The 24,123-nt window shown below is 46.3% G+C and overlaps 1 protein-coding gene across 1 annotated transcript in view; it reads left to right on the forward strand.

The window, feature by feature from the left end:
* The first annotated feature begins 209 nt into the window (after window positions 1-209).
* The window catches only part of LOC124711405 (fibroin heavy chain-like), a 93,671-nt gene continuing 69,757 nt past the window's right edge, over window positions 210-24,123 (forward strand). The window contains exon 1 of the mRNA XM_047241464.1: window positions 210-290. Coding sequence (XP_047097420.1) covers window positions 270-290 — 21 coding nt within the window. The 5' untranslated portion in view covers window positions 210-269. The remainder of the gene's footprint in view (window positions 291-24,123) is intronic.

Consider the following 24,123-nt stretch of genomic DNA (forward strand, 5'->3'; position numbering starts at 1 on the left):
CTGTTGTAATGACAAGGTGCAGTACGTTACTGGCCAGCCTCAAGGTGGCTCGCGACACGGGCCGCAGTGGGGTGTGGTGAGGTGCGCCGTGACGTAATGCGGCCCCTGGAGGGGAGATGTGGTCCACGGCGCGGCCGGCGCTGGCGACTGGCGGCGCGGACCGGGGGGTTGGAATTTGAAAGCCGGCGGATAGTGGGGCAGTGGCGGCTCTATAAAGCGGGGCGGGGCCGGGCAGCGGCCAGTGTGTTCAGTGACCGCCGCACAGCAAGATGAAGGCCGCTCTTCTCACGGTGAGTAGCACCAGCCCCCGCCGTCCACTGGCCCCACGTGCGCACCACGCGGCCACAGCGCAAGGCCGCCGCGCTGACCCAAATTCGCCGCCGGGACTGGTTCCGACGGCGCCAAACCGATCTGCCGCGTAGGGGGCTGTTCCACGCGTAACAGGAAGCTGCCCGCTCTTTCCCATGTGGAGGAGAAACAACCCGAGTAGTACCTGATCACAGCATTAGTAGTGAATATCGTCAAATCGTAGCCAAGTATTAAGAGCAAATCAGCGCTGTTGCTCGATGTCGTTGTGGTTAAGTGCCAGACCACGTATCCAGACATCGTGCATCCATCTCCCGCTAGATGCCGGTTGATGTTCTGCCATAACCAGGAAAATAGGTTCAGTACATCGGATGTATTTTTTTTTCGTATACACTACAGAGTCGAATGATGATAATTACAAATGTATTACGTCAACTATTTTGACCTGAGGATGACTAAGTGCCGAAAAGGGTAATCAGAAATAGTAAAGTGCGACAAATAAACAAAAAAATCCGTGCGATTGGAAATAAAATAAGTCCTATAACTTAAACGTCATAGGAAGGCAACAGCATAACGTGCCTAGTAAAGCACAATACTGTTCAATGCAACCCTCTGGTTGAAGACAGGTTATGAAATGGGACGATCACGTAAATTCAGTATTAGCGACGGTGAACGGAAGACTTTAATTTGTTAGAAAAATTCTAGAAAAAATCAGTATATCTGTAAATTAAATTACATACAAGACGCTATTGCCATCGGTTCTAAAGCATTGTTCCAGCGTTTGGAGTTCTTCTCAAACATACAGTGAATGAATTCAAAGGCGCGCTGCTAAGATCGTGACAGGTCGGTATACACCATGTAAAAATTTAATGGAACTGCTTTTTATAGAACTTAAAATGCCATCACCTAGAAGAAAACGGCACAGTTCTCACCAAACCCTTTTGGATTGAGTTAGGAGACCTGTATTTCGAGAAGACCGGACGACCATCGTATGTCTCGCGTAGGTATCATGAGAGAAATTATGGTGCCTACAGAGGCGCGCAGACAGCTTTTCTCTAGCTCAATGCGCGAATAAGCCGGGAAAGGAAATCTATAATACTGGTAGTATGTACCCTCCATCATGCACTGTGCACAGGCTTGCAACAAATACTGTGTGTCGCAGGTGGAATGGTCAATATATTCAGGGATATGACAAAATCACTCCTCTGAAACAACAAATTTTGCACGGATATATGACCTATTTCGAATGATTTCTGAGATAGAACACATTTAATGTACATTATTTTTGTATGGAACACAGCTGGTTAAATCATGCTTCAAAACAGTATTCAGAAAGTAGTGCGCAATAATTCAAATAACGTTCGAAATACATTTTAAAAAAATACTGATTGGGGATAAATCACAAAGGGAGTCCTACAGGGTTCAGTATTGGATACACTTCTATTCTTATGACAGACAGACATCGGGAGAAAAGAGGTTGAAAGCAACGAGGTATGTTGGACTAGAACAGAACATCAAGGACGCTGGGTACGTAAGACACATGCTTGCACACCACTAGCCCAAAAACAAATGTACATTACACGTGTAACAGGGCATGTATCCATAAGAAGTTTTCTCCGAATACTGATCATGGCTCCTGGGACACCCTTCATACGTAGATGCAGAAGCGAAAAGGCAGAAAGGAGTACTACAGTGGTCCAAATTTACCTTCAAGGAAATCAGCTGAAGGACCATAAGGGGAAACTTCAAGAATTAGTATGAATTGAATCCTCCTGTTTTTGTATATCAGACTGCAGATTCTTCTTCTAGAGTGAATTCCGTCGTTGCAAAATTTTCTGGCCGTTAAAACTGTGCCAGACAGGCTGACAGGACTAGAACGTGGACCGGTGCCTGCTTGGTACCCCGGTTTCATTAGAGCGCACATTCCGCTGCTGGGTGACAGATTCTTTCTGGAAACGGCCCCTTAGGCTGTGGGTAAGCAACGTTCCACGATACCCTTGTTCCCAGGAGAGCCACTCCAGCAATACGAGCAAGGCAGCTTCTGTGGTGTTGGGAAACTGGCAAAGAGATAGCAGCGGGATCGAAGTGTCTTGGATAGCTCAGGCAGTAAAAGCTTTCACCGCGATAGCCAAGGGTACACTATCGTGTCTCAGTTCAGCACACAATTTCCTCAGGAAATTTACCTTGATTCCTTCACGAAAACACTTTTCAGCACTTTTGTACCGTCTTCAGTGGATTTCTCTTTCATATCTTAGCTGAAATTCATTTTTATTCAAGGTAGATTTTCATGCTTTATTTCGCTGTTGTGCTCTCACGTACATTGTCCTTCGTAGAAACATAGTAAGACGAACATACTTCTTTTTTTTTATGCCGCACTTGAACCCGCTAAGTATTGCACTGCACTATGTAAAATGCAGTATTTTCGTTATTTCTGTAAACGCGTGATAGAGCAAAACTGAAGAATTGTCAAAAGAGAAGGCGGTTAGTGTTTCGTGTCCCGTCGACGTCGAGATAATTAGAGACGGAGCACAAGATGGGATTGCTCAAAAAGAGGTACGAAATGGACCATGGCCTCTGCAAGAGCTATCCCAGCCTCACGGAACTTACAGAAATATCACTACAACATACTACATTTTACTATGCAGCCGATGACATTCCATGAAACTCAATATTTCGCCGCTGAAAATGGGAAAAAGTCAGATGGCGAATAATAACATACAGCTGAGTATAACTTAAACTAAATTATGAAACAAAGCAACCTTGAGTAGCTGTGCCTACTTACAGTTGTTTCATTTAAATACAAAATGTTTTTCGTTACTTGTGTGGCGTCTCCCATAATTCAGTATTATTCTAAAATTGGCGTTCGTTGGTATTATTACATTATATCTCGGTACATTTGCGTATTCATCTAATTTCTCTTGTTGTCTATCTCAAAACAGTTTGTTGTACGTACTTCTCGAATATGCAATTTTCCCATCAAGGAAAAAGGGATACATTTTACTTTAGAGAGTTTCTCCTCTTTTCTGTTTCATTTCATCATTTAGGAGAAACCAATTTACATTGTACAAACGATACTTACGGAAGAGACAAAGAAAGTAACAATAATGTTTCATGTAATACAGCTAGCACGGCTAGTATAAAGATTTTTATAACAAAAGTAAGTGAGAAAAATTTTCGAACATCATTAGCGTTGCGCCTACATCAATCGCAGATGATATATGTTAAGTATACGTGGAATACTTGCGAATCTGAAAGTAATTCTTCACATCATAAAATAGTGTGCCAGATAAAAAGTTCAATGAGAATTTTTTGTACAAATAAAAGGAAATTTTACAGTTTATCAAAAAAGCGTTAACACTAATTTCAGAATAAATAGTAAACAGCTCCCGATAATGCAGCTGCAATCACGTGAAAAGTTTGGGAGAACGTAAAACAAAACACTGTTTACACAGCGTGGACCAAACACACAGAAGTTTTGTTACAAAGCGTACTCTTTTCAAGACTCTAACAAGTTCTGCCCACAGCTTATCGACATCAGTTACGTACTCCCTATACTACACAGCCTGTCAGCGGGGTCCGTTATAACAGTCCTTCTCGTATTGCTGTTTCAGTTTTAGTCATTCGCTTATAGACTCTGTATCTCCTACACCCAGGCTTTATTGTTATCCGCCGTACTTGGCTTACAGGAACTGTTGTTATAGCGGTGAGAAAAGAACGTACCTGGAGCTCGGGAAGAATCCGCCTTGACCGATACTGGCTCCATTATCTACGGCGCAAATGGGATATGCCCTGTAGTCGTCATTATTGATCGGCTTTTCACAGCCATAAGTGGTAGAGAGCAAATATTTGTGGCTACACCTTAAATCGGGTTTCCATACTGGAAAAATCTTTGTATTGCCATCACACATGGTTTCCTCGACAGACAAAAAGAGGGGGAAAGATTGAGTTTTCGGTTACGCATAGTGATGTACACAGCGCCACCTGAAATCCTGCACGATAATTCGTATACGTAATGTAAAACATGCAGATGCGCAATTCCTGGTGGCAATAGCAATCGTAATTGTAATTTTAAATCTCCGTTCAGTAATGATAGTGGTTACTTCACAAAAAAACAGCTAACATACGGTCCGTAGTAATAACGCATAAGTACAAGTCACTAGCGACAATTATTGCTGCACAGCTGTCCGAAGATAGCAGCGTCTCTAAAATGAAGCATAAACTGACGCATTATGTTAATATACACGCGGGGACTAGAGAAGGGAGCGACGCTGTAAGCCGTTCGTTTTCCGTGTCGTGAACGTAAGAAAATGTCTCAAGCTCATAAGACGACTTGTCGCTGAGGGAAAACACAATTCAGTTGCGAAAAAGCGAGAAGCATTCTTAAGTACCGTACTGCCACTTCAGTATTGTTTGCAGAACGTCAAGGAACAATTTGAAGCTCCGAACACGCTTTGGACGGAGCTCGAGCTACAGAAAGTAACGTAAGAGTGCAGTTTTGAAATCTCACAGACTAAAATGGAGCCCCTTGACTTTTGTGCCCCATCGCTAGTCCATTGGATGTTCGTCTTTAATAACAGATCCGTTAAACAAGTCGGCTAGTTTATTTTGCTTGACCGTATACTTCCACCCGCTGAGAGAGTCAATAATATTTCGACTCGCAACGAATAACATCTCCCTTTACATGTGGATTAAGATAAAGTAATGAACTCAATAAAGAACGGACATCCAACAAGATTAGTCATAAAAGTATGGAGCACGTCATGACGCATATTTGGTGTAATCCTAAGAAGTTACATGAAATCGAACGATCACGTATAATCAGTATTAGGAAAGGCAAATGCAAGACTTAGATTTGTAGGAACGCTTCCTGGAAAGCGTGGTGGACCTCTAAAGGAAATCAGCGTTTGGAGTCCTTATGAAATAGTTATGATAACAGAATCCGAAAAAATTCAAAGACGAGCTGCTAGGCTCGTAACATATCGATATTTTCTTAAGAAAGTGCCATAGGGGCGTTAGGGGGATCTTAAATGGAAATCTTTGAAAGAAAGCTGACATAGTTGCCGCGAAACCCAGTTGGATAAATTTAGAGAAACCATGTTCGAAGAAGACTGTGCAATGTTTCTGCTGCCATCGTTGTATATCTCCCACAGTGATAATGACAATAAGATAAGAGAGACGGTAGGGCCTAAGCGACATACTATCTTTCCGTCACTCAATACGCGAAAGGTGTAGGACGGATATCGCAATACTGGTACGAACGACCCTCCGTCAAGCTCTGCACAGTGGCTTGTGGAGCTTGTAATTAGATGCAGGTACCAATATTTTCATACAGTAGCACATACCGTCTTGTCTCTAGAACAATACTATTGTGGCGACGGTACCCATACTATAGAGCGCCTGCGCAGAAGTGAGACGTAAGTGGCAGGGCCAGATGACTCAGTCAAATTTATAATAGGCTGCTGATGACAAAGCATCCCTATCAGTGTACAAGGTATGGAATGGCATCAAACATAGTGTTTTACATGCATGGTTCATTATCAAATGAGTCAATGGAGGTACAAATCTCTCTCTTTGCTACGGACATGAGCGCTCCAACGCTAGGCTGGCAGTCTGCGATTGAATGGCCACAATAAAACAACAGTCGTTCATATTAATAACAGCTTCTAGCTTCTCAACATGGTGTTGCACAAAATGGCAGCACTAGAAAAATCTCACGTTGAGTAACAGAACGCAGGGAAAGGGGGGGGGGGGGGTGGGGGGGAAGATGAGAGTCTTTGGATGCATCGTTAAATTGCTTATCTACCAAAACATTGAAGTAAATATAATTTTAGAGTAGCATTAAACAGGTCGCGAAAAGGTACCTGCAGTAATGTAGCATATGTCAAAATTCGCAATGAGCTTTATCACTAAACGAAGTAGGAAAATATTGTAAATCTGAGGAAAGGGTCTGGAGTACAGCACAGTTTCAACTCCTACATAAATATAGCCTAATAGGACTGATGTCATGCTGTGCTAGCAGCTTGCAGTTTCACATTTAGCAATTTACCCAGCTTTTTCTTTTTTTTTTTTTCTTTTTCAAGAATAGTAAACTGTGAGTACTGACAGTGCCATATGATTGTCTGATGTGTGGAACGCCTCTAGAAATGCACATCTTTCCAGTTTTCTTCAAATACCGGTATTATATCTCGGAATATCATTTGCTGGACTCTTGCAGGTATTTTATACGGATGTGTATAAGCAGATTCTGTAAAGTACTGGCTATGGTACCGTGTCGAAGGTCGATGAAAGTTGTCATTCCATGACCGTGGGTACCAACTGAACACGCTTCTAATAGATACCAAAGGCAAGCACACTAGACAAAAAAATTAGTCAAGCTATGAAGACATTTGGCCAGTATTGTCTAACAGCGGATCTAGCCTTTGTAATTATCCGAATTCGGCGAGGAAGCCACTCATTGGTGACCAGGTCCTGTAGAAGTATCAGATTACGGGGATGTGGACAGCTACGTTTGACCTGCTGCTCCCAGCAGTGCCAGACTTTTGTACGGGATTAAGATCGGATGGCTTAGCGAGCCAGTCGAAGTGCGGAAGGGTGCTTGAATACTCGTCAACCCAGGAACGAATGCGTGTAACTCTGTGAGCATTTCTGCAGAAATCCTGGAAGATGGGAGTGTCCACGAGATACTCATCCTGATGGCCTCGCGTCATTTAAAAAGCGGCAAAATAGCGATTCGTCGCACTAAAACACATGCCTCCAGTCCGCTATAGTGTCTTGTGCTGTCTGGATGGTTCAAATGGCTCTGAGCACTATGGGACTCAACTGCTGAGGTCATTAGTCCCCTAGAACTTAGAACTAGTTAAACCTAACTAACCTAAGGACATCACAAACATCCATGCCCCAGGCAGGATTCGAACCTGCGACCGCAGCGGTCTTGCGGTTCCAGACTGCAGCGCCTTTAACCGCACGGCCACTTCGGCCGGCTTGCTGTCTGGAGCGTTGAAACGTACAGCTTTAGGTGCGCCCGTGAGCAACGGTCTTTCACAAGGAACCCGACTCCAAACGTCCATTGCATACAGTTCTCTTTACAGTGGTGGCAAGGAAACTGGTTGAGATGCACCTGTATTTACTGAAAGCAACACCTTCTGTTGGATCTCAAATCGACGATCATTCACAAAGTGTGATACAAATGTGCTGGCCCTGTCGGTTAGGATCTTTTGCAGACCGCTGTTCTTTCGCTGTGTTTCAATGCGGCCAGTGGTACATCATCCTTTGTAGACACGTTGGACCGCCTGCGATGACCCATCAACAGATCGAGAACGTTATTCACGGTGCGGTCATGGGCGCTTGCAACGCCGATATCTCCTCTCTGTACTTCTGTCACTTCCCCACGCCGACTCATCTTTTTCTGCTTCCATAAAAGCGACTGGCACGTCCACATCACTGCACTGCCTTCACTTACGTCAGCGGTGCAGGGTCACGAGTCCACCCGGAATCATTTCAACTCCATCTGGATGGTGTTTGGTTTGTGGGGCGCTCAACTGCGCGGTTATCAGCGCCCGTACAAATTCCCAACCTTTGCTCAGTCCAGTCTCACCACTTACATGAATGATGATGAAATGGTGAGGACAACACAAATGCCCAGTCATCTCCAGTACACCATCTACACCGATCCAAATCCATCAGTGTATTCCTCTAAGAAGGTGATCAATGTTTTGCCCGGTGACTTTACGTGTTCCTAATGAGTACGAATGGAACACTGGACTGCATAATTAAGAACTAAAGTAACTTATGCGTGATGTCACTGCCAAGTAACACAGGTCGATGAAACTGGACGACGCGTAGAAAGAACTGCTTCAGTATAGTACAGAAGGTTGAGGCGGACAGAAATGACACTTTTGTTAAAAGGCAGTAATTACACTGAACTCACCGCGGTTTGTGATGGTCCCCTAGACGGGACATGGTTCTTAATAGGATGTGTGACCATCACGGACGGCAATACGTGCTCTGCAACGTGCCCCCGTGCTGCTCACAAGTTCGGTAAGGAGTCCTTTTGGCAGGACATCCCATTCCTCCAACAGCGCAGAAAACAACTGATGATGTATGTCTCCCCAGCGCACCCGACACGTGCTGTATGGGATTCAAGTCGTGTAAACGAGCAGGCCAGTCCGTTCTTCCAATATTCTCCCGTTCCAAGAGATCCTCCTCTCATGCTGCTCGATGCGGTCGCATGTATTCAACCGTAAAGTGAAGTCCAGGCAGAATGAACCACCGAAAGGATGCACATGGGAGTGCAGTGTCCAGTAACGTTGACCGCTGAGTGTACCTTGTTCAAAGATTTCTAAGTCACCATGCTAGTGCAATGTTAAGCTTCCCTACATGGTAACACTCTGACAACCAAAACAATCATGTTCGACAATGCTCCTGGGCGCATTTCGTGTTCCCACCTCTCACCATATGAGAGTGCGTCCAGCATTGCCGAAAACGACAGTTCTGGTGGTCCAGGTGCTGTGGTGTGGGGAAGCATAATACTACATGGGCGTATCGACCTCCAGATCTCTGAACACAATACACTCAGCGGTCAACGTTGCTGCGTCACTGAACTCCTTCCCTATGTGCGACTTTTCACGGTCTTGACTTCATTTTTATGGATGACAATACGCGGCCGCATCGGACAGCGCAGGCGAAGGAGTTCTTGGAAGGACAGGATATTCGGCGAATGCACTGGAGTAACGTTTTCCCGACTGAAGTCCCACGTGTAGGATGCGTTGGGGAAACGTATTGTATCTCGCCCACCTACATTAACTACCATTCAGCAGTTTACAACCACGCTAGTGGAGGAATAGAACGCCACACAACCACAACTCCTTATCAGCTTTGTGACCAGCGTGGGAGCAATTAGCAGAATATGTATTGCCGTCCGAGGTCGTCTAACATCTTATTAAGAACCATGTGTTGCAGTTTGTAATGCCCAAGGGATGACTTCAGAGTAATTAATGTGTTTGAATGAAAGTGTCATTTCTGTTCGTATCATTGCGTATTTCTTTCATTTGCCCTCTGTACTATACTGTAGAAATTCTTTCTACACTATGTGATCGAAAGTATCCGCACATTCGGCTGAAAATGATTTATAAGTTCGTGGAGCCCTCCATCGGTACTGCTGGAATTCGATATGGTGTTGGCGCACCCTTAGCCTTGATGACAGCTTCCACTCTCACAGGCATACGTTCAATCAGGTGCTGGAAGGTTTCTTGAGGAATGGCAGCCTATTCTTCACGTAGTGCTGCACTGGGGAGAGGTATCAATGTCGGTCGATGAGGCCTGGAACGAAGTCGACGTTCCAAAACATCCCAAAGGTGCTCTGTAGGATTCGGGTCACGACTCTGTGCAGGCTAGTCCTTTACAGGGATGTTATTGTTGTGAAACCACTCCGCCACAGGCCGTGCCTAATGAACAGGTGCTCGATCATGTTGAAAGATGCAATCGCCATCCCCGAATTGCTCTTCAACAGTGGGAGGCAAGTAGCTGCTCAAAACATCAATGTAGGCCTGTGCTGTGATAGTGCCACGCAAAACAACAAGGGGTGCAAGGCCCCTCCATGAAAAACACGACTACACGATAACACCACCGCCTCCGAATTTTATTGTTGACACTACAAACGTTGACAGATGACGTTCACCGGGCGTTCGCCATACCCACGCCCTACCATCGGACCGCCACATTGTGTACCGTGATTCGTCATTCCACACGAAGTTTTTGCGCTGTACAATCGTCCAGTGTTTACGCTCCTTACACCAAGTCGTTTGGCATTCACCGGCGTGTTGTGTGGCTTATGAGCAGCAGCTCTACCATGAAATCCAAGTTTTCTCACCTCCCACCTAATTGTCATAGTACTTGCAGTGGATTCTGATGTTGGAACTCCTATATAATGGTCTGCATAGATGTTTGTCTATTAGATATTACGACCCTCTTCACCTGTCGGCGGTCTCTGTCAGTCAACAGACGAGATCGGCCTATACGCTTTTGTGCTGTACGTGCCCCTTCACGTTTCCACTTCACTATCACATGGGAAATAGTGGACCTAGTAATGTTTAAGAGTGTGGAAGTCTCGCTTACAGACGTATGACACAAGTGACAGCCAATCACCTGGCCACGTTCGAAGTCCTTTGAGTTCCGCGGAGCGCCCCATTCTGCTTCCTCGCGATATCTAATGACCACTGAGGTCGCTGATATGGGGTACCTGTCAGTAGGTGGCAGCACAATGCACCTAATATGAAAAACGTATGTTTTTGGAGGTATCCGGATACTTTTGATCACATAGTGTATGTATGGTCCAAGTTTCTTCGAGCTATGTTACTTGGCAGTGACACATCTTGCGACAGCTACTTTTGTTCTGAAGTTTTGCACACAAGTGTATAGGCTACTAACGATTATCAGTGGGACATACTCCTAATGATTACCAACGGAACATACACCTAATAGCTGGTGGTGGTAACTGCCCGAAAGTGTAGCAACGACATGCACTCGTAATGGGTAGCGACGCCGTCTGCCGTAATGAGCGGCGTTGGCAGTTGGCAGTTGCTCCTAATGCGGCGTCGACCTTACTCGCCGTCCGCCGTTCGCCGGCCCACTGACCGTCTTGTCCACACCGCGTTGCGTCACAGCCGACGCGAGCCTCTGCGTCACCACAGCCCCGAAAACAAATCAAACACTCTCCCTCTCGCGTGCATACGCCACCATCTGCTTCACCCTCCAAGTCTGCACTCTTTCGACTGGTTCACCGCCGCTTCCGTGTCTGTCCGTCCAGTGCCAATATCCTCACCTCCTACCTACCTGTTACCTCTCCAATTAGCCGTGACTCACAGCCGAAGTTCCTCATTGCAGACGTACACGAGAGAAAATCTGGGAGTAAAAAGCGATATCCACCCCAGTCTTTGTCGTTTTCTGTCATACCCGAAAATTGGTTCCCCCTTGTGCCTCCTTTGCACTGTTGCCATTTTTCGGGGAGCACTCAGCCTCGTGATGTCAATTGAGGAGCTACTCGACCGAATAGTAGTGGCTTCGGTCAAGAATACCAGCGTAACGACCGGGAGAGCGGTGTGCTGACCACACGCCCCTCCTATCCGCATCCTCCACTGACGATGACACGGCGGTCGTGGCCTGAAGACGGAGTGCTTTTGGTAAGGATTTTCTGTAAGTTTCCTTCCTTCGTTAATTTAACACTCTTCTCCTTCTGTATCCACTCTCAAATATGTTCTAGATTTCTACATCTACATCTACATCCATACTCCGCAAGCCACCTGACGGTGTGTGGCGGAGGGTACTTTGAGTACTTCTATCGGTTCTCCCTTCTATTTCAGTCTCGTATTGTTCGTGGAAAGAAAGATTGTCGGTATGCCTCTGTGTGGGCTCTCTCTGATTTTATCCTCATGGTCTCTTCGCGAGATATACGTAGGAGAGAGCAATATGCTGCTTGACTCCTCGGTGAAGGTATGTTCTCGAAACTTCAACAAAAGTTCGTACCGAGCTACTGAGCGTCTCTCCTACAGAGTCTTCCACTGGAGTTTATCTATCATCACCGTAATCCTTTCGCGATTGCTAAATGATCCTGTAACGAAGCGCGCTGCTCTCCCTTCGATCTTCTCTATCTCTTCTATCAACCCTATCTGGTACGGGTCCCACTCTTGTGAGCAATAGTCAGTGGGCGAACAAGTGTACTGTAACCTACTTCCTTTGTTTTAGGACTGCGTCTCCTTAGGATTCTTCCAATGAATCTCGGAGTGGCATCTGCTTTACCGACGATCAACTTTATATGATCATTCCATTTGCCGGTATTTATATGATTGATGGTCATAACATCATTGCAGGTGGCAGCAGTGGGATTTCCCTATATAATATGGCGTGAGATGCTCGTGGTCATGCGGTAGCGTTCTCGCTTCCCACGCCCGGGTTCCCGGGTTCGATTCCCGGCGGGGTCAGGGATTTTCCCTGCCTCGTGATGACTGGGTGTTGTGTGATGTCCTTAAGTTAGTTAGGTTTAAGTAGTTCTAAGTTCTAGGGGACTGATGACCATAGATGTTAAGTCTCATAGTGCTCAGAGCCATTTGAACCATTTTTTTTTCTCCAGCTCACTCCTCGTTTAACACGCTGAATGGGGTGCAGATGAAAGTGAAACGTTTTATAATTTTTCGAGGTGGGTAAGTGGGTGCACCTGTCTAACTTGGAACGCGTGTCCCACTCAGCTTGACCGCGACGGAGTTCGCCCAAACCAGTTTCACAAAAATTTCCATATCATAACCTTTCGATTTAAATAGTTCCGCTTCGTATCACGTCGCTGAGTGTGAGGTCTTCATTTTCAAATTTAGAAATCAGTGAACATAATGTAACAGCTCTCATACAAGCGAGAGTTATGTTGAAACTCACTAATAATACATTTAACAAAATAATATTCTATCGTTCTTTTTTACTTTAATCGTTACCTGCCGTATACAAGTAAACCAAATGAAACTGTCAGGCCTGTAGAGATCCACAGTCTGTGTAGCATTCAAATTACCAACTTGCAGCCCTTCGCGAACTGGGGTGACTTTGCTCAAGTAGATTTTTTTTGACATTGAACCAGAATCCTTGTCTGATACCGTTGTTTCGCTCTGGATTCTTATTCCCTGTCATGCATTTCATTTATATGCTCTTACCACTGTCTTGGGTCGAATGACACGTAATACCAAATAGGGTTGAAATGATTTTTCTCTTCGTGTGAGCCACCAGAGAACAATCCAGTTTTAAGCAGTTTTGAGGCATGCGTACCAGCGTCACATAGGACATACGCAGTCAGATTCTAGTTAGCGAAAAATGTATCCCAAAGTGTGAGATATGGAAAGATTTATTTCGTTCCAGTTTGCCGAAGATCGTTAGTACCTACTAAGCCATCAGGAATATTCATTTTGAGTGTTTTTCATATTGATGCACCTGAACTCTCGTCTTATCTTTACGTTCCGACCTAACTTTACTATTTAGAAAAATAGCAAATATAACAAACCCGCGGAAGCACAAGCCCTGTGTATAATCTCGATTTAAAATAGTTATACTTGGAATTATTATGCAGTCCGGGGATGTTGAAACTGAACTAAAGTTTCGACTTGTTCTCGTAGATCAGAGCAATGACCACACGTTTACCTATTGGTAGTAACATCAATCACCAGGAAAATTCTTAAAGTTCAATACTATAGAGCGGTTTACCTAGGCAAAAATTAAAATGATCTTCTTTTTTTACCAAAAGTATTAATCATATAAAAAATGACGTCAGTTAATTCGTACGATGTTACTCATACAGTCCAACGCGTAAGGCAATATTAAAATTCTGCTGTTGGTTTTTAAACTATCGATGCCAAACACGGAAGCTGAATATAACGCTTAGCAACGTTCGCTTGAGGGGTGTTGAGCTTCATCTATCTATCCCTACTTGTACTCCACTTCAGATGTATATCAGCCCATTTTACGTGCATTTAGTCACTGTATCATTCTCCGTACAGCTTTTACATCGCGGTATTCGTCCAAATAACATATAAAAAAACACTTAACGAACTCAACACTGTAACTGCGTACTTCCAATCTTGTCTCCATTTCTCATGTAATCATCTTCTACTATCAAAACAGAGAGACTCCCAGTATCTGCAAGTATGCTAAGCAGGACACACGTATACAGGACTGGAAATCGTGTTTACGATTTCCGTTGTCAAACAACTGCTGCAAGAGGAGGAAATGATCGATACGTAGACCGGCAACTTACAAACCTCGATGCTGAGATTAGCGATACGTCCCAGAGGCGGGCCACAAATCAGCAAAGTAATAGGGACCCGGCTGCTAACGGCCGGCGATCTAATTACGCGCCGAGATTTATGCCACGTATCGACATCTGGAGTGCCTTCGCGAGATAAATGTGATTCCAGGAACCAGTTGTGGTGCTAGTCCAATTGAGAATGGTACCCCATCATTAATAGGCACAGCACGGCGATTCGTGTCTAGGAGGCGCTCGTAGAGGAGGGAAAAAGAAACCATCATGCCCCTTCAGTCGACATTAAAGAACTGACAATCAACAGCTGAATCACTAATGTGAAGGTTGAAACTGCAGGCTACCAGCTCTTCTCTTCCTGCCAGGCAGATTCTGGGTATGAAAATTTCTTTACAATGACAGTAATACCGTGGGCTAGGTCCAAATCGGTCGCCATTATGTTCTAGGAAGTTGTCGATGTCGAACACGAGGGTGTGGTTTATCGAAAATTGCCTCATGACAGGCTGAAAGCGTGTGCAGCACGAAAAATGAAACGCAGTAGGTGTTTTGCAAATCGAGTAGGCTGATCACGCTTCACGAAAGGCCTCTCAGGTTAACTGGCCGGTTCCTCTCATTCCAAAACCATGCCCCACTGAAATGGCTCTGAGCACTATGGGACTTAACTTCTGAGGTCATCAGTCCCCTAGAACTTAGAACTAATTAAACCTAACAAATCTAAGGACACCACACACCCATGCCCGAGGCAGGATTCGAACCTGCGACCGTAGCGGTCCCGTGGTTCCAGACTGTAGATCCTAGAACCGCTCAGCCACCCCGGCCGGCCGCCCCACTGAAACCATATCACTATGTGGAACATGTGAGGTATATCTCAGAATTGAATGCTTTTGTTACCTGCATCAGGGAAATTAAGTACTCACTCCGTCTTCAGGCCACGAGTGGCCTACCGTGACCACCCGACCGCCGCGTCATCCTCAGTAGAGGATGCGGATAGGAAGGCCGTGGGGTCAGCACACCGCTCTCCCGGTCGTTATGATCGTTTTCTTTGACCGGAGCCGCTACTATTCAGTTGAGTAGCTCCTCAACTGGCATCACGAGGCTGAGTGCACCCCGAAAAATGGCAACAGCGCATGGCGGCCCGGACGCTCACCCATCCAAGTGCCGGACACGCCCGACAGCGCTTAACCGGTGATCTCACGGGAAGCTGTATACCGACTGCGGCAAGGCCGTTGCCCTCAGGGAAATTAATCTACCTTAGTGACTTCACACTCGTGTCTCAACAGTTCATAGGCGAAGTAACATTGTTAAACTGTTCGCTTTCATCCTGTGCCCATTACACATGTTGTACAAATGGAGATGATATTTTAATTACTGACGACGCCTTTTGGCATCATTGTTTTATTATTCTCCAGTGCATGATGTAATTTTAGAAGTTTTACTTCTGATGAAGGTATATTTATATGTACCGAAACCTTGGTCAAGAATTTTAATAAAAAAATTCTATCCTGCAACTGTTTTTGGCTGCCATCCTTTATTGTGAAGAATTTTAACAGTTGCTGCTGCAGCCATGTTTAAAATCTGGAAATTAAGTAAGTAATTTCATTAATATAATTTACGAAAATAAGTCTTGTTTCGAAATATAAACTTACATATGACATCTGTACAGCATGCATACATAGAATTCAGTGTATCATACTCATTTCTGCTACCAACAGAACATCGACTGGCAGTTGAGTCTCGTCGTAAATAGATAGAACTGCTTTTTGTTTGATTATTACGCTAGTTATCAATCTATGTAAATGGTTAAATCAAGCATTCGGGGCGATTTACGGTGGAACGAAAACAAAGAACTGGTTAACAGTAATGACTGGTAGCGTTCAGCTGTTTTGTGTCCAACACACAACTCAACAACGCGTTTCGAGAGACAAAGATTTCGTCATCAGGGTGTCTAATTCAGCTCATGATCTGAGTTTGACAACTTGATGAGTAGAGCGTTCTCTCTTCAACGCATTGTTGGGTTGGGTGTAGGGCACAAAAGAGTTGCATGCTCCCAATTATTCTTCTTTTTTTTTTGCCTTTGTCCCGCATCTACGCGGGGTGGACATGATTGTAATCAGATTTGGCATTGTTAGTTTAAGTTGCCACTACGAATTCCTAAAAACTATCCTGATCGGTAAATGTAGGCGAGACAACTGTTATTTCATTTTTACAGTTCCAGAGAAACGCCCATTTCTATTGTTTTCTTTAAGCTGTTTTCTTGAACGTTATTAAAAACAGAACGTTAATTTCATAGAACGCTTCAGTGAACTCTAGGGTTCTGAGGAACACGATTTAAAACCGCTTTCCTGAGGGGCATTACATTCCCTTTCTCGTCACCCTGGTGTTACCATTCAGTATTCACCGGCAAAGTAGCGTGTTCCTAAAGTGAGCATTCGCCAGAAGTTACCAAGGAAGGTGGCATCCTCCACCAACAGCTCTGATCCGTAGCTGATTTTGGACGGCACAGAGGTCCGACCAGCAGAGTGCAGGAGCTTCCACTGTAGTACACGATGAAGACAGTGAACTCACGCCAGCAGAGCGTCGACCGGCCTCTTGAGCTACAAACGTGTCCTGTGTGACCATTCGCGTCCGCGCGCGTTGCGAGGCAAAGTGTGCGCCGCGATGTGCGAACAGGAAATCACGAATGTGCCGGTGAAAGCGGCATCGGTATGCGGTGGGCGAGATAACGCAGGCCTGTTACGAAATGACCGCTCTTTGCCCCAGGGCCCTAAACACATTTCAGCGGCCGGCGCCCTGCTCCGTGCCCATATTTGGGGAGCTCCGCTAAGTAGTTTCTGTGTTTTCCTGACACGCCTGATCACCGTTCCTGCGGCCTGCATTAGCGTAAAGATATCATAGCAGACGACGCTGCCGCTCAGCTAAAGAGATTGCCTCGCCCCAGAGACCGTGTTTGGGAAAACGATTTACGCTCATGACTCTAGGTTCTATCTTCTCCGCAATTTTCTTGAAACATATCGCTTTCATTCTCTGCTGCTTTTGTTCTCTCCTCAGCTCATTCCCCACTGAGCAAGATGGCGAAATATCTGCAACGTTACACTCATATTCTGGAGGAGCGGTGTTCAGATACCCGTTCGGCCAATCAGATCAACTTTTTAGTTTCCACCATTTCACTTGACGCTAACACCACGAGAGACACTCGAGAGAAGGATGGTCAAAAGGTTTGAAATCTGATCTACAATTTCATCTAAAAAATTACTCTGCAACTCATAATTACGTGTTTGCTAGTGGGTTCATAGAACAACGTAATACTGTTTCTCGACCGTTTCACTCTCGAACAGCATGTGGGGAGAATTAAAACTCTGTGTGAGCTCTGATTTCCTTTATTTTGTTGCGATCGTCATTTCTCCCTATCAGGTGGAAGTCAATAAAATATTTTGGAAATCGGAGGAGAAAGTTAATGATTAAAATTTGGTGAAAAGATCTTGCCCCAACGAAAATGATTGCCACCCCAACTCGATTGCCATATCTGTGACTCTCTGTCTCTCTCTCTCTCTCTCTTTCCCGATAATACAAAAATAACTATCCATTGAACTTTCTCAGAGAAAAACGTCACGGGGGTTGGGGGGGGGGGGGAGGGAGGGGACGAGTGGACTTTTTTTGTGCAGGGTAAAATAATCACTGTGCGCTACGTTGCACAGGCTACTATCCCCGTGCCTCGGACCTTTCTTCGACATGAGAGTGATGCGCTTTTTCAGCAGGACAATGCACGACCACATACGACTGCCTAGACGGAATGTGCTCATCGTGGTGTACAACAACTGCCCTGGCCAAGAAGATCACCAGATCTCTCGCCATTTAACACATATAGGACGTGATATAGCGGAAACTTACTCGTCCTCCAGGGCCTACAAGAATCATTGCCAAATTGTAACAAAAGGTTTAAAATGCTATGGACAGTCTACTCAAAAAGACCATTCCGCACCATTATGATCGCTTGTACGTGAAAATACACGCTTCTATTGTCACCAGAAGGGGACCGCTGTATACTTATGCGTCTGTTTTGGCACCTTTACTCTGACATGTGTGTTTTGTGTCTGAATTTGTTATCGTATACTTCTACAATGATACACCACCTTTCACCTCATTTATCAATAGAACAAACTTGCACTTGAAGGTGATGCATTGTTTTCGGCCTTGTGTTCAATAAAACTGTCCGATTTTACAAGGGTATATGTTTTACATGCATCCTTGTGGTTGAATCGTAGTTTTCAATTACGTTTTACAAAAGTTCACTGTGCCCTCCACCGAACGCACATAAAACAACCAGGTGATAATCAAACAAGCCCCGAAAACACGAGAGTATGTGCCGAGTTAATGTATAGGCAGCTTCGCAGTTCGTCCATTGTCATCATTGGTATTGTTGTTGGAAAAAAGACAGAGAAGTCTGTCACAAACCTCATCAAAAAAAGTCGCGTACTATAAGATCAGGCAAGCTAAGAGACCAACATCACGTTCCCCATTCATTTCTATTACTAGGCAGCTTCGCAGTTCATCCATTGTTGTTGGATAAAAGACGCCAGAATCCGTCACAAACTTCGTCAAAAAATGCGGTGTTATAAGATCGATCAGTTGTTTATCAACATAATGAAGGGCGGGCTTGTAAATAGCAAGTGAATCCTTTATGGTTTGAAACACAACGTCGGTGACAAACTCGCCACACAGACACATTATGAAAGGCTAACTCTCGGCTGGCACCGCATGTACACTTCCGTGGACCACGTGCAAAACTCCGATGAACGCACTACATGTTATGAACGAGTGCGATCTGTTGATTTCTCTTTACAAAGACAACCATTCTATTGAAACTGTTGATAAAAATATCTATTGCTACGAGCTACGCGAAGTGCACTGTGGTACTCTCGACGAATGTGACATCGCAGAGCCATAACTTTCCCCTGCTGAAACGGAGACGCAACACCCCTTGGCTTGCTGTGTTGTTATCCTCTCGGCTCGATACCCATTGGGTAATTAATGAGATATGCAACGAAAAACCTAAACAGCTGGCTGCATCCTCAGCACTGTTATCCAGAAGCACCAATCGTGACCGACCTACCGCCATGTAACCCTCTGCCAATGGCGTCATTTGGATGCAGTATTGAGGAGCATGGGGCGAATACACATATCTCCTGGCCGTTGCCGGCTTCCTAGACCTTGGAGCCACTGCTTCAAGTGGCTCCTCAATTGGCATCATAAGGCTGGATTCAGCTCGTTCCAGTCCTCCCACCAAGGAAAAATCTTTAGTAATACCAGGAATAGAACCCGGGTCTTTCGCATAGTAGCCAGGCTCGCTGAAGAGCTACGGAAGTTTACTGACTTAGAGCTGACGCCAATATAAAATTTAGTATCAGTTCTTAAGTTATATTCACCCCACGTTTCCCTCTTCTTTCATGTAAAAAATAGTATCATGAAATCGGGGAGGCCGAAAGTAGATTAAGCACATAAAACCAGGAAAAGCAGATGCCAGGCTACTCATCGGAAGCACCTTAAGAAAACATAATCTTCCCCCGAAAGAAATGGCTGGTTCTACTCAGAAGTACGATTTATCAGTCTTGGGACCCTTACCAGACTGGATTCCTGCATGAGATGCGGAAGATGCAAGGAACAGCGGGCCGTTTCATCACGGGGTAGTTTTTTCGGTGCGAGAGCGTTATGATGGACTTGTTCAACAAACTCGAGTGGCAAACGGTACAAAAGAGGCGTTGTGCATGACTGAGAGGTTTATTATTGGAATTCCAGGGAGTACGGTCCGGGAAGAGTCGGGATGGATATTACTTCTTCACACATACGTCTCACGAAATGAGAATATTGAGAAAATCAGAGAAATTACAGCTTATACGATTCACCGATAATTATTCCTCCAGAGGTTAACGGCCACGATACGGTGGTTACTTCGCTTCGCGTCACATCACCGAAGTTATGTAAGGTCGGGTGTAGACAGTAGTTGGATGGGTAACCGTCTGGATACGCTGCGTAGTGTTTACAATCTTCCTTTTGCCGGTACGGCAGAGGGGACAGGAAGAGTGGTGGCAACAGGTACCTTATCACCAGTCTTTGTGCCGGTGCCCTAGATTGAATTCCAAACCCATCAGCAGCATTTCTTGGAGTGAGGGCATGCGACACTGCTGATCGCGAGCCGTCCATCCACGGACACTAAGCTCGACGGCCCCCTTGGTGGTCTTGTAGGCATCCGGTTTCACCTTCTCGCTTCTCTCACCATCTCCAACACTTAACACTACACACATACACCATTACAATGATATACACTTAATAGATACACTGCCACATACAACTCTCATACTTCGGGAAGGAAAGGTGCCTGCGGACCGGGGGATAGGGAAAACCTTTCCAGTTAGGCAGCAGAAGCTGCCCTTCTGGGTCTCAAGCCATTCACGCCATGCGACTTTATTCTTCCAACATAAAATTCACGAACGCAACGGAAAGGGCCACACACCATAAGGCGGCTTACGGAGTATGGATGTAGATGAATCTCACTGAAGCAACATGTAGAATCCTACACCCATATACTGATCAGCCAGAACACTATGACCACCGATCTACTATCGATACAAACGCATCTTGGCGATAGCAGCGTCACCTGGCGAGAAATGACTGCTAGTCAGGCACACGCACGCTGCATTTAGTATCAGTGATTACGCTGTCCGCGTGTATAAAGGGGAAGGCGTGCGATCGATCTTAATTTGACCGAGGGCAGATTGTGATGGCCCGAAGGCTGCAGTTTCGGAAACTGCACGACTTCTCGGGTGTGTGAGGACTGCTGTGGTGTCTTCAAGACGTGGTGAAACCAGGGTGAAACCACGTCCAGACATCGTGGTGTTGGGCAGCCGCCCCTCCGTACATCGTAGGCTGGGCAGACTGGAAGGACAGGTGGCGAACTGTGGTGGAACTAGCATCAGACTTTAATGCTAGGCAGGGTACAAGTGTGTCCGAAGACTCCTAACGGTGAGCCTCCGCGGCCGACTGTTAAGACCACGACATCGACAACTACGACTGAAATGGGCACGTGACCATCGACACTGGACGTTGGCGCAGTGGCGGAGCGTTGCACGGTCTGATAAATCCCGATAACTTCTTTGCCATGCCGATGGGAGGGCGCCAATCCGTCGTCTTACAGGAGAATAGCTCCCTGACACCTCTACTGCGGGGTGCAGACAAGCTGGCAGCGGCTCCATTATGCTATGTGGAACATTCACGTGGTCATCACTTAACACTTCCGGGCTGAGATGCCGTGGTCCATACATAAAACTCTCCCCTGACGTTTCGTCTTCGACTGCGGAAGGCGAAACGTCTGGGGAGAGTTTTATGTATGGATCACGACATCTCAGCCCGGAAGTGTTAAGTGATGACAACACCTGCCGTGAAAGCCTGCATTCTATGATTCACGTGGTCATCCATGGGTCCACTGGGACTCGTTCAAAGCGCCGTGATATCCTAGGTGTGTCGTACACTGGTTGCAGACCACGTGCGCCCTCTCATGACGATCAGGTTGCCCGACGACAGTGGTATTTTTCAACGAGATAATGCGCCATGTCACAAGGCCAGGAGTGTGATCGAATGGTTCGAGGAACACAGTGGCGAGTTTCAGTTGATGTGCTGGCTCCCCAACTCGCCAGATCTGGACCCGATCGAGCACGTCTGGGATGTATTTGAACGTGACGTCAAAGCTCATGCCCCCACCCCTGCATCTTACGGGAATTAAGTGACTTGTGGGAGCAGAGTTGGTGCCAACTCCCACCAGCGACCTACCAAGGCTTCATTCTTCCGTGCCACGACGCATCGCCTCTGTTACTCGCGGCAAAGGTTGACATTCCGGCTGCAAAGTATGTGGTTATAGTGTTCTGGCTGATCAGCGTAAATAGGCATTTCTGTGAATGTTACAGCAGCTAGTGATCCTAGACACGCTGCGTGGGGCCTCTAAGAACCCAGAGCTAGTCCGGAACCGGCGACCCCCGCTCCGCCAGAGCTCTGGCTGGCTCGCGCGGCGCCGCGGCGCAGCTAGACAGCCAGCTGTCGGGCCACGGAGGAGCCGCGGGCGCTCCAGGAAGCGGGCAGACGGCTGCCCGCGTCGTGTCGCAAGCCGCCAGCCCCGGCCACTGCCGCAGCCGGCCGGGCGCTAATTGCCGTTCGTGTAATCGCTGACGCCGTACGTAACGCGGTAGCGGCGCTGTCTGCTGTCTGCCTGTCTGCTGTCCTCCTACTCCCCCTTCCTTACCTCTCCTCCTCCCAGCCGAGGAGACCACTCCCCTGGTCTGGTCCGCCATTAGACTCCAACCAGCCTAAGTCGCGACTGCGAAATGCAGCCACGCACTCCCACTGCACACCAGGGCACCTCTTCACAGCTTTTGCACTACCCCTGACGTATGAACTACACTACTGGCCATTAAAATTGCTACACCAAGAAGAAATGCAGATGATAAACGGGTATTCATTGGACAAATTTATTATAGTAAAACTGAAATGTGATTACATTCTCACGCAATTTGGGTGCATAGATCCTGAGAAATCAGTACCCAGAACAACCACCTCTGGCTGTAATAACGGCCTTGATACGCCTGGGCATTGAGTGAAACAGAGCTTGGATGGCGTGTACAGGTACAGCTCCCCGTACAGCTTCAACACGATACCACATCAAGAGTAGTGACTGGCGTATTGTGACGAACCAGTTGCTCGGCCACCCTTGACCAGAAGTTTTCAATTGGTGAGAGATCTGGAGAATGTGCTGGCCAGGGCAGCAGTCGAACATTTTCTGTATCCAGAAAAGCCCGTACAGGGCCTGCATCATGCGGTCGTGTATTATCCCTCTTCAATGTAGGGTTTCGCAGGGATCGAATGAAGGGTAGAGCCACCGGTCGTAACGCATCTGAAATCCACTGTTCAAAGTCTCGTCAATGAGAACAAGAGGTGACAGAAATGTGTAACCAATGGCACCCCATCCATCAAGCCGGGTGATACGCCAGTATGGCGATGACGAATACACGCTTCCAATGTGCGTTCACCACGATGTCGCCAAACAGGGATGCGACGATCATGATGCTGTAAACAGAACCTGGATTCATCCGAAAAAATGACGTTTTGCCATTCGTGCACCCAGGTTCGTCGTTGAGTACACAATCGCAGGCGCTCCCGTCTGTGATGCAGCGTCAATGGTAACCGCAGCCATGGTCTCCGAGCTGATAGTCCATGCTGCTGCAAACGTCGTCGAACTGTTCGTGCAGATGGTTGTTGTCTTGCAAACGTCCACATCTCTTGACTCAGGGATCGAGATGTGTCTGCGCGATCCGTACAGCCATGCTGATAAGATGCCTGTCATCTCGACTGCTGGTGATACGAGGCCGTTGGGATCCAGCACGGCGTTCCGTATTACCCTCCTGAACCCACCAATTCCGTATTCTGCTAACAGTCATTGGATCTCGACCAACGCGAGCAGCAATGTCGCGATACGATAAACCGCAATGGCGATAGGCTACAATCCGACCTTTGTCAAAGTCGGAAACGTGATGGTACGCATTTCTCCTCCTTACACGAGGCATCACAACAACGTTTCATCAGGCAACGCCGGTCAACTGCTGTTTGTGTATGAGAAATCGGTTGGAAACTTTCCTCGTGTCAGCACGTTGTAGGTGTCGCCACCGGTGCCAACCATGTCTGAATGCTCTGAAAAGCTAATCATTTGCATATGACAGCATCTTCTTCCTGTAGGTTAAATTTCGCGTCTGTAGCACGTCATCTTCGTGGTGTAGCAATTTTAATGGCCAGCAGTGTAGATTGGCGTACCTAAAAACCTTCACAGCATCACATCCAACAACGTAACGAAGACACTTCGAAGTCACTTACACTTTACTTGCTCCTCAGTCGCGAACTTGCTGTAGTGTGAGGACGGAGGAGCTCGAGCTGCATCCACTGGTGTTCTATATTACCCGATAAAGCGGACTGAAGACCTGTCCTGTGTGGCGCCA

The sequence above is a fragment of the Schistocerca piceifrons genome, chromosome 8 (assembly GCF_021461385.2).
Source record: "Schistocerca piceifrons isolate TAMUIC-IGC-003096 chromosome 8, iqSchPice1.1, whole genome shotgun sequence".
NCBI lineage: Eukaryota > Metazoa > Arthropoda > Insecta > Orthoptera > Acrididae > Schistocerca > Schistocerca piceifrons.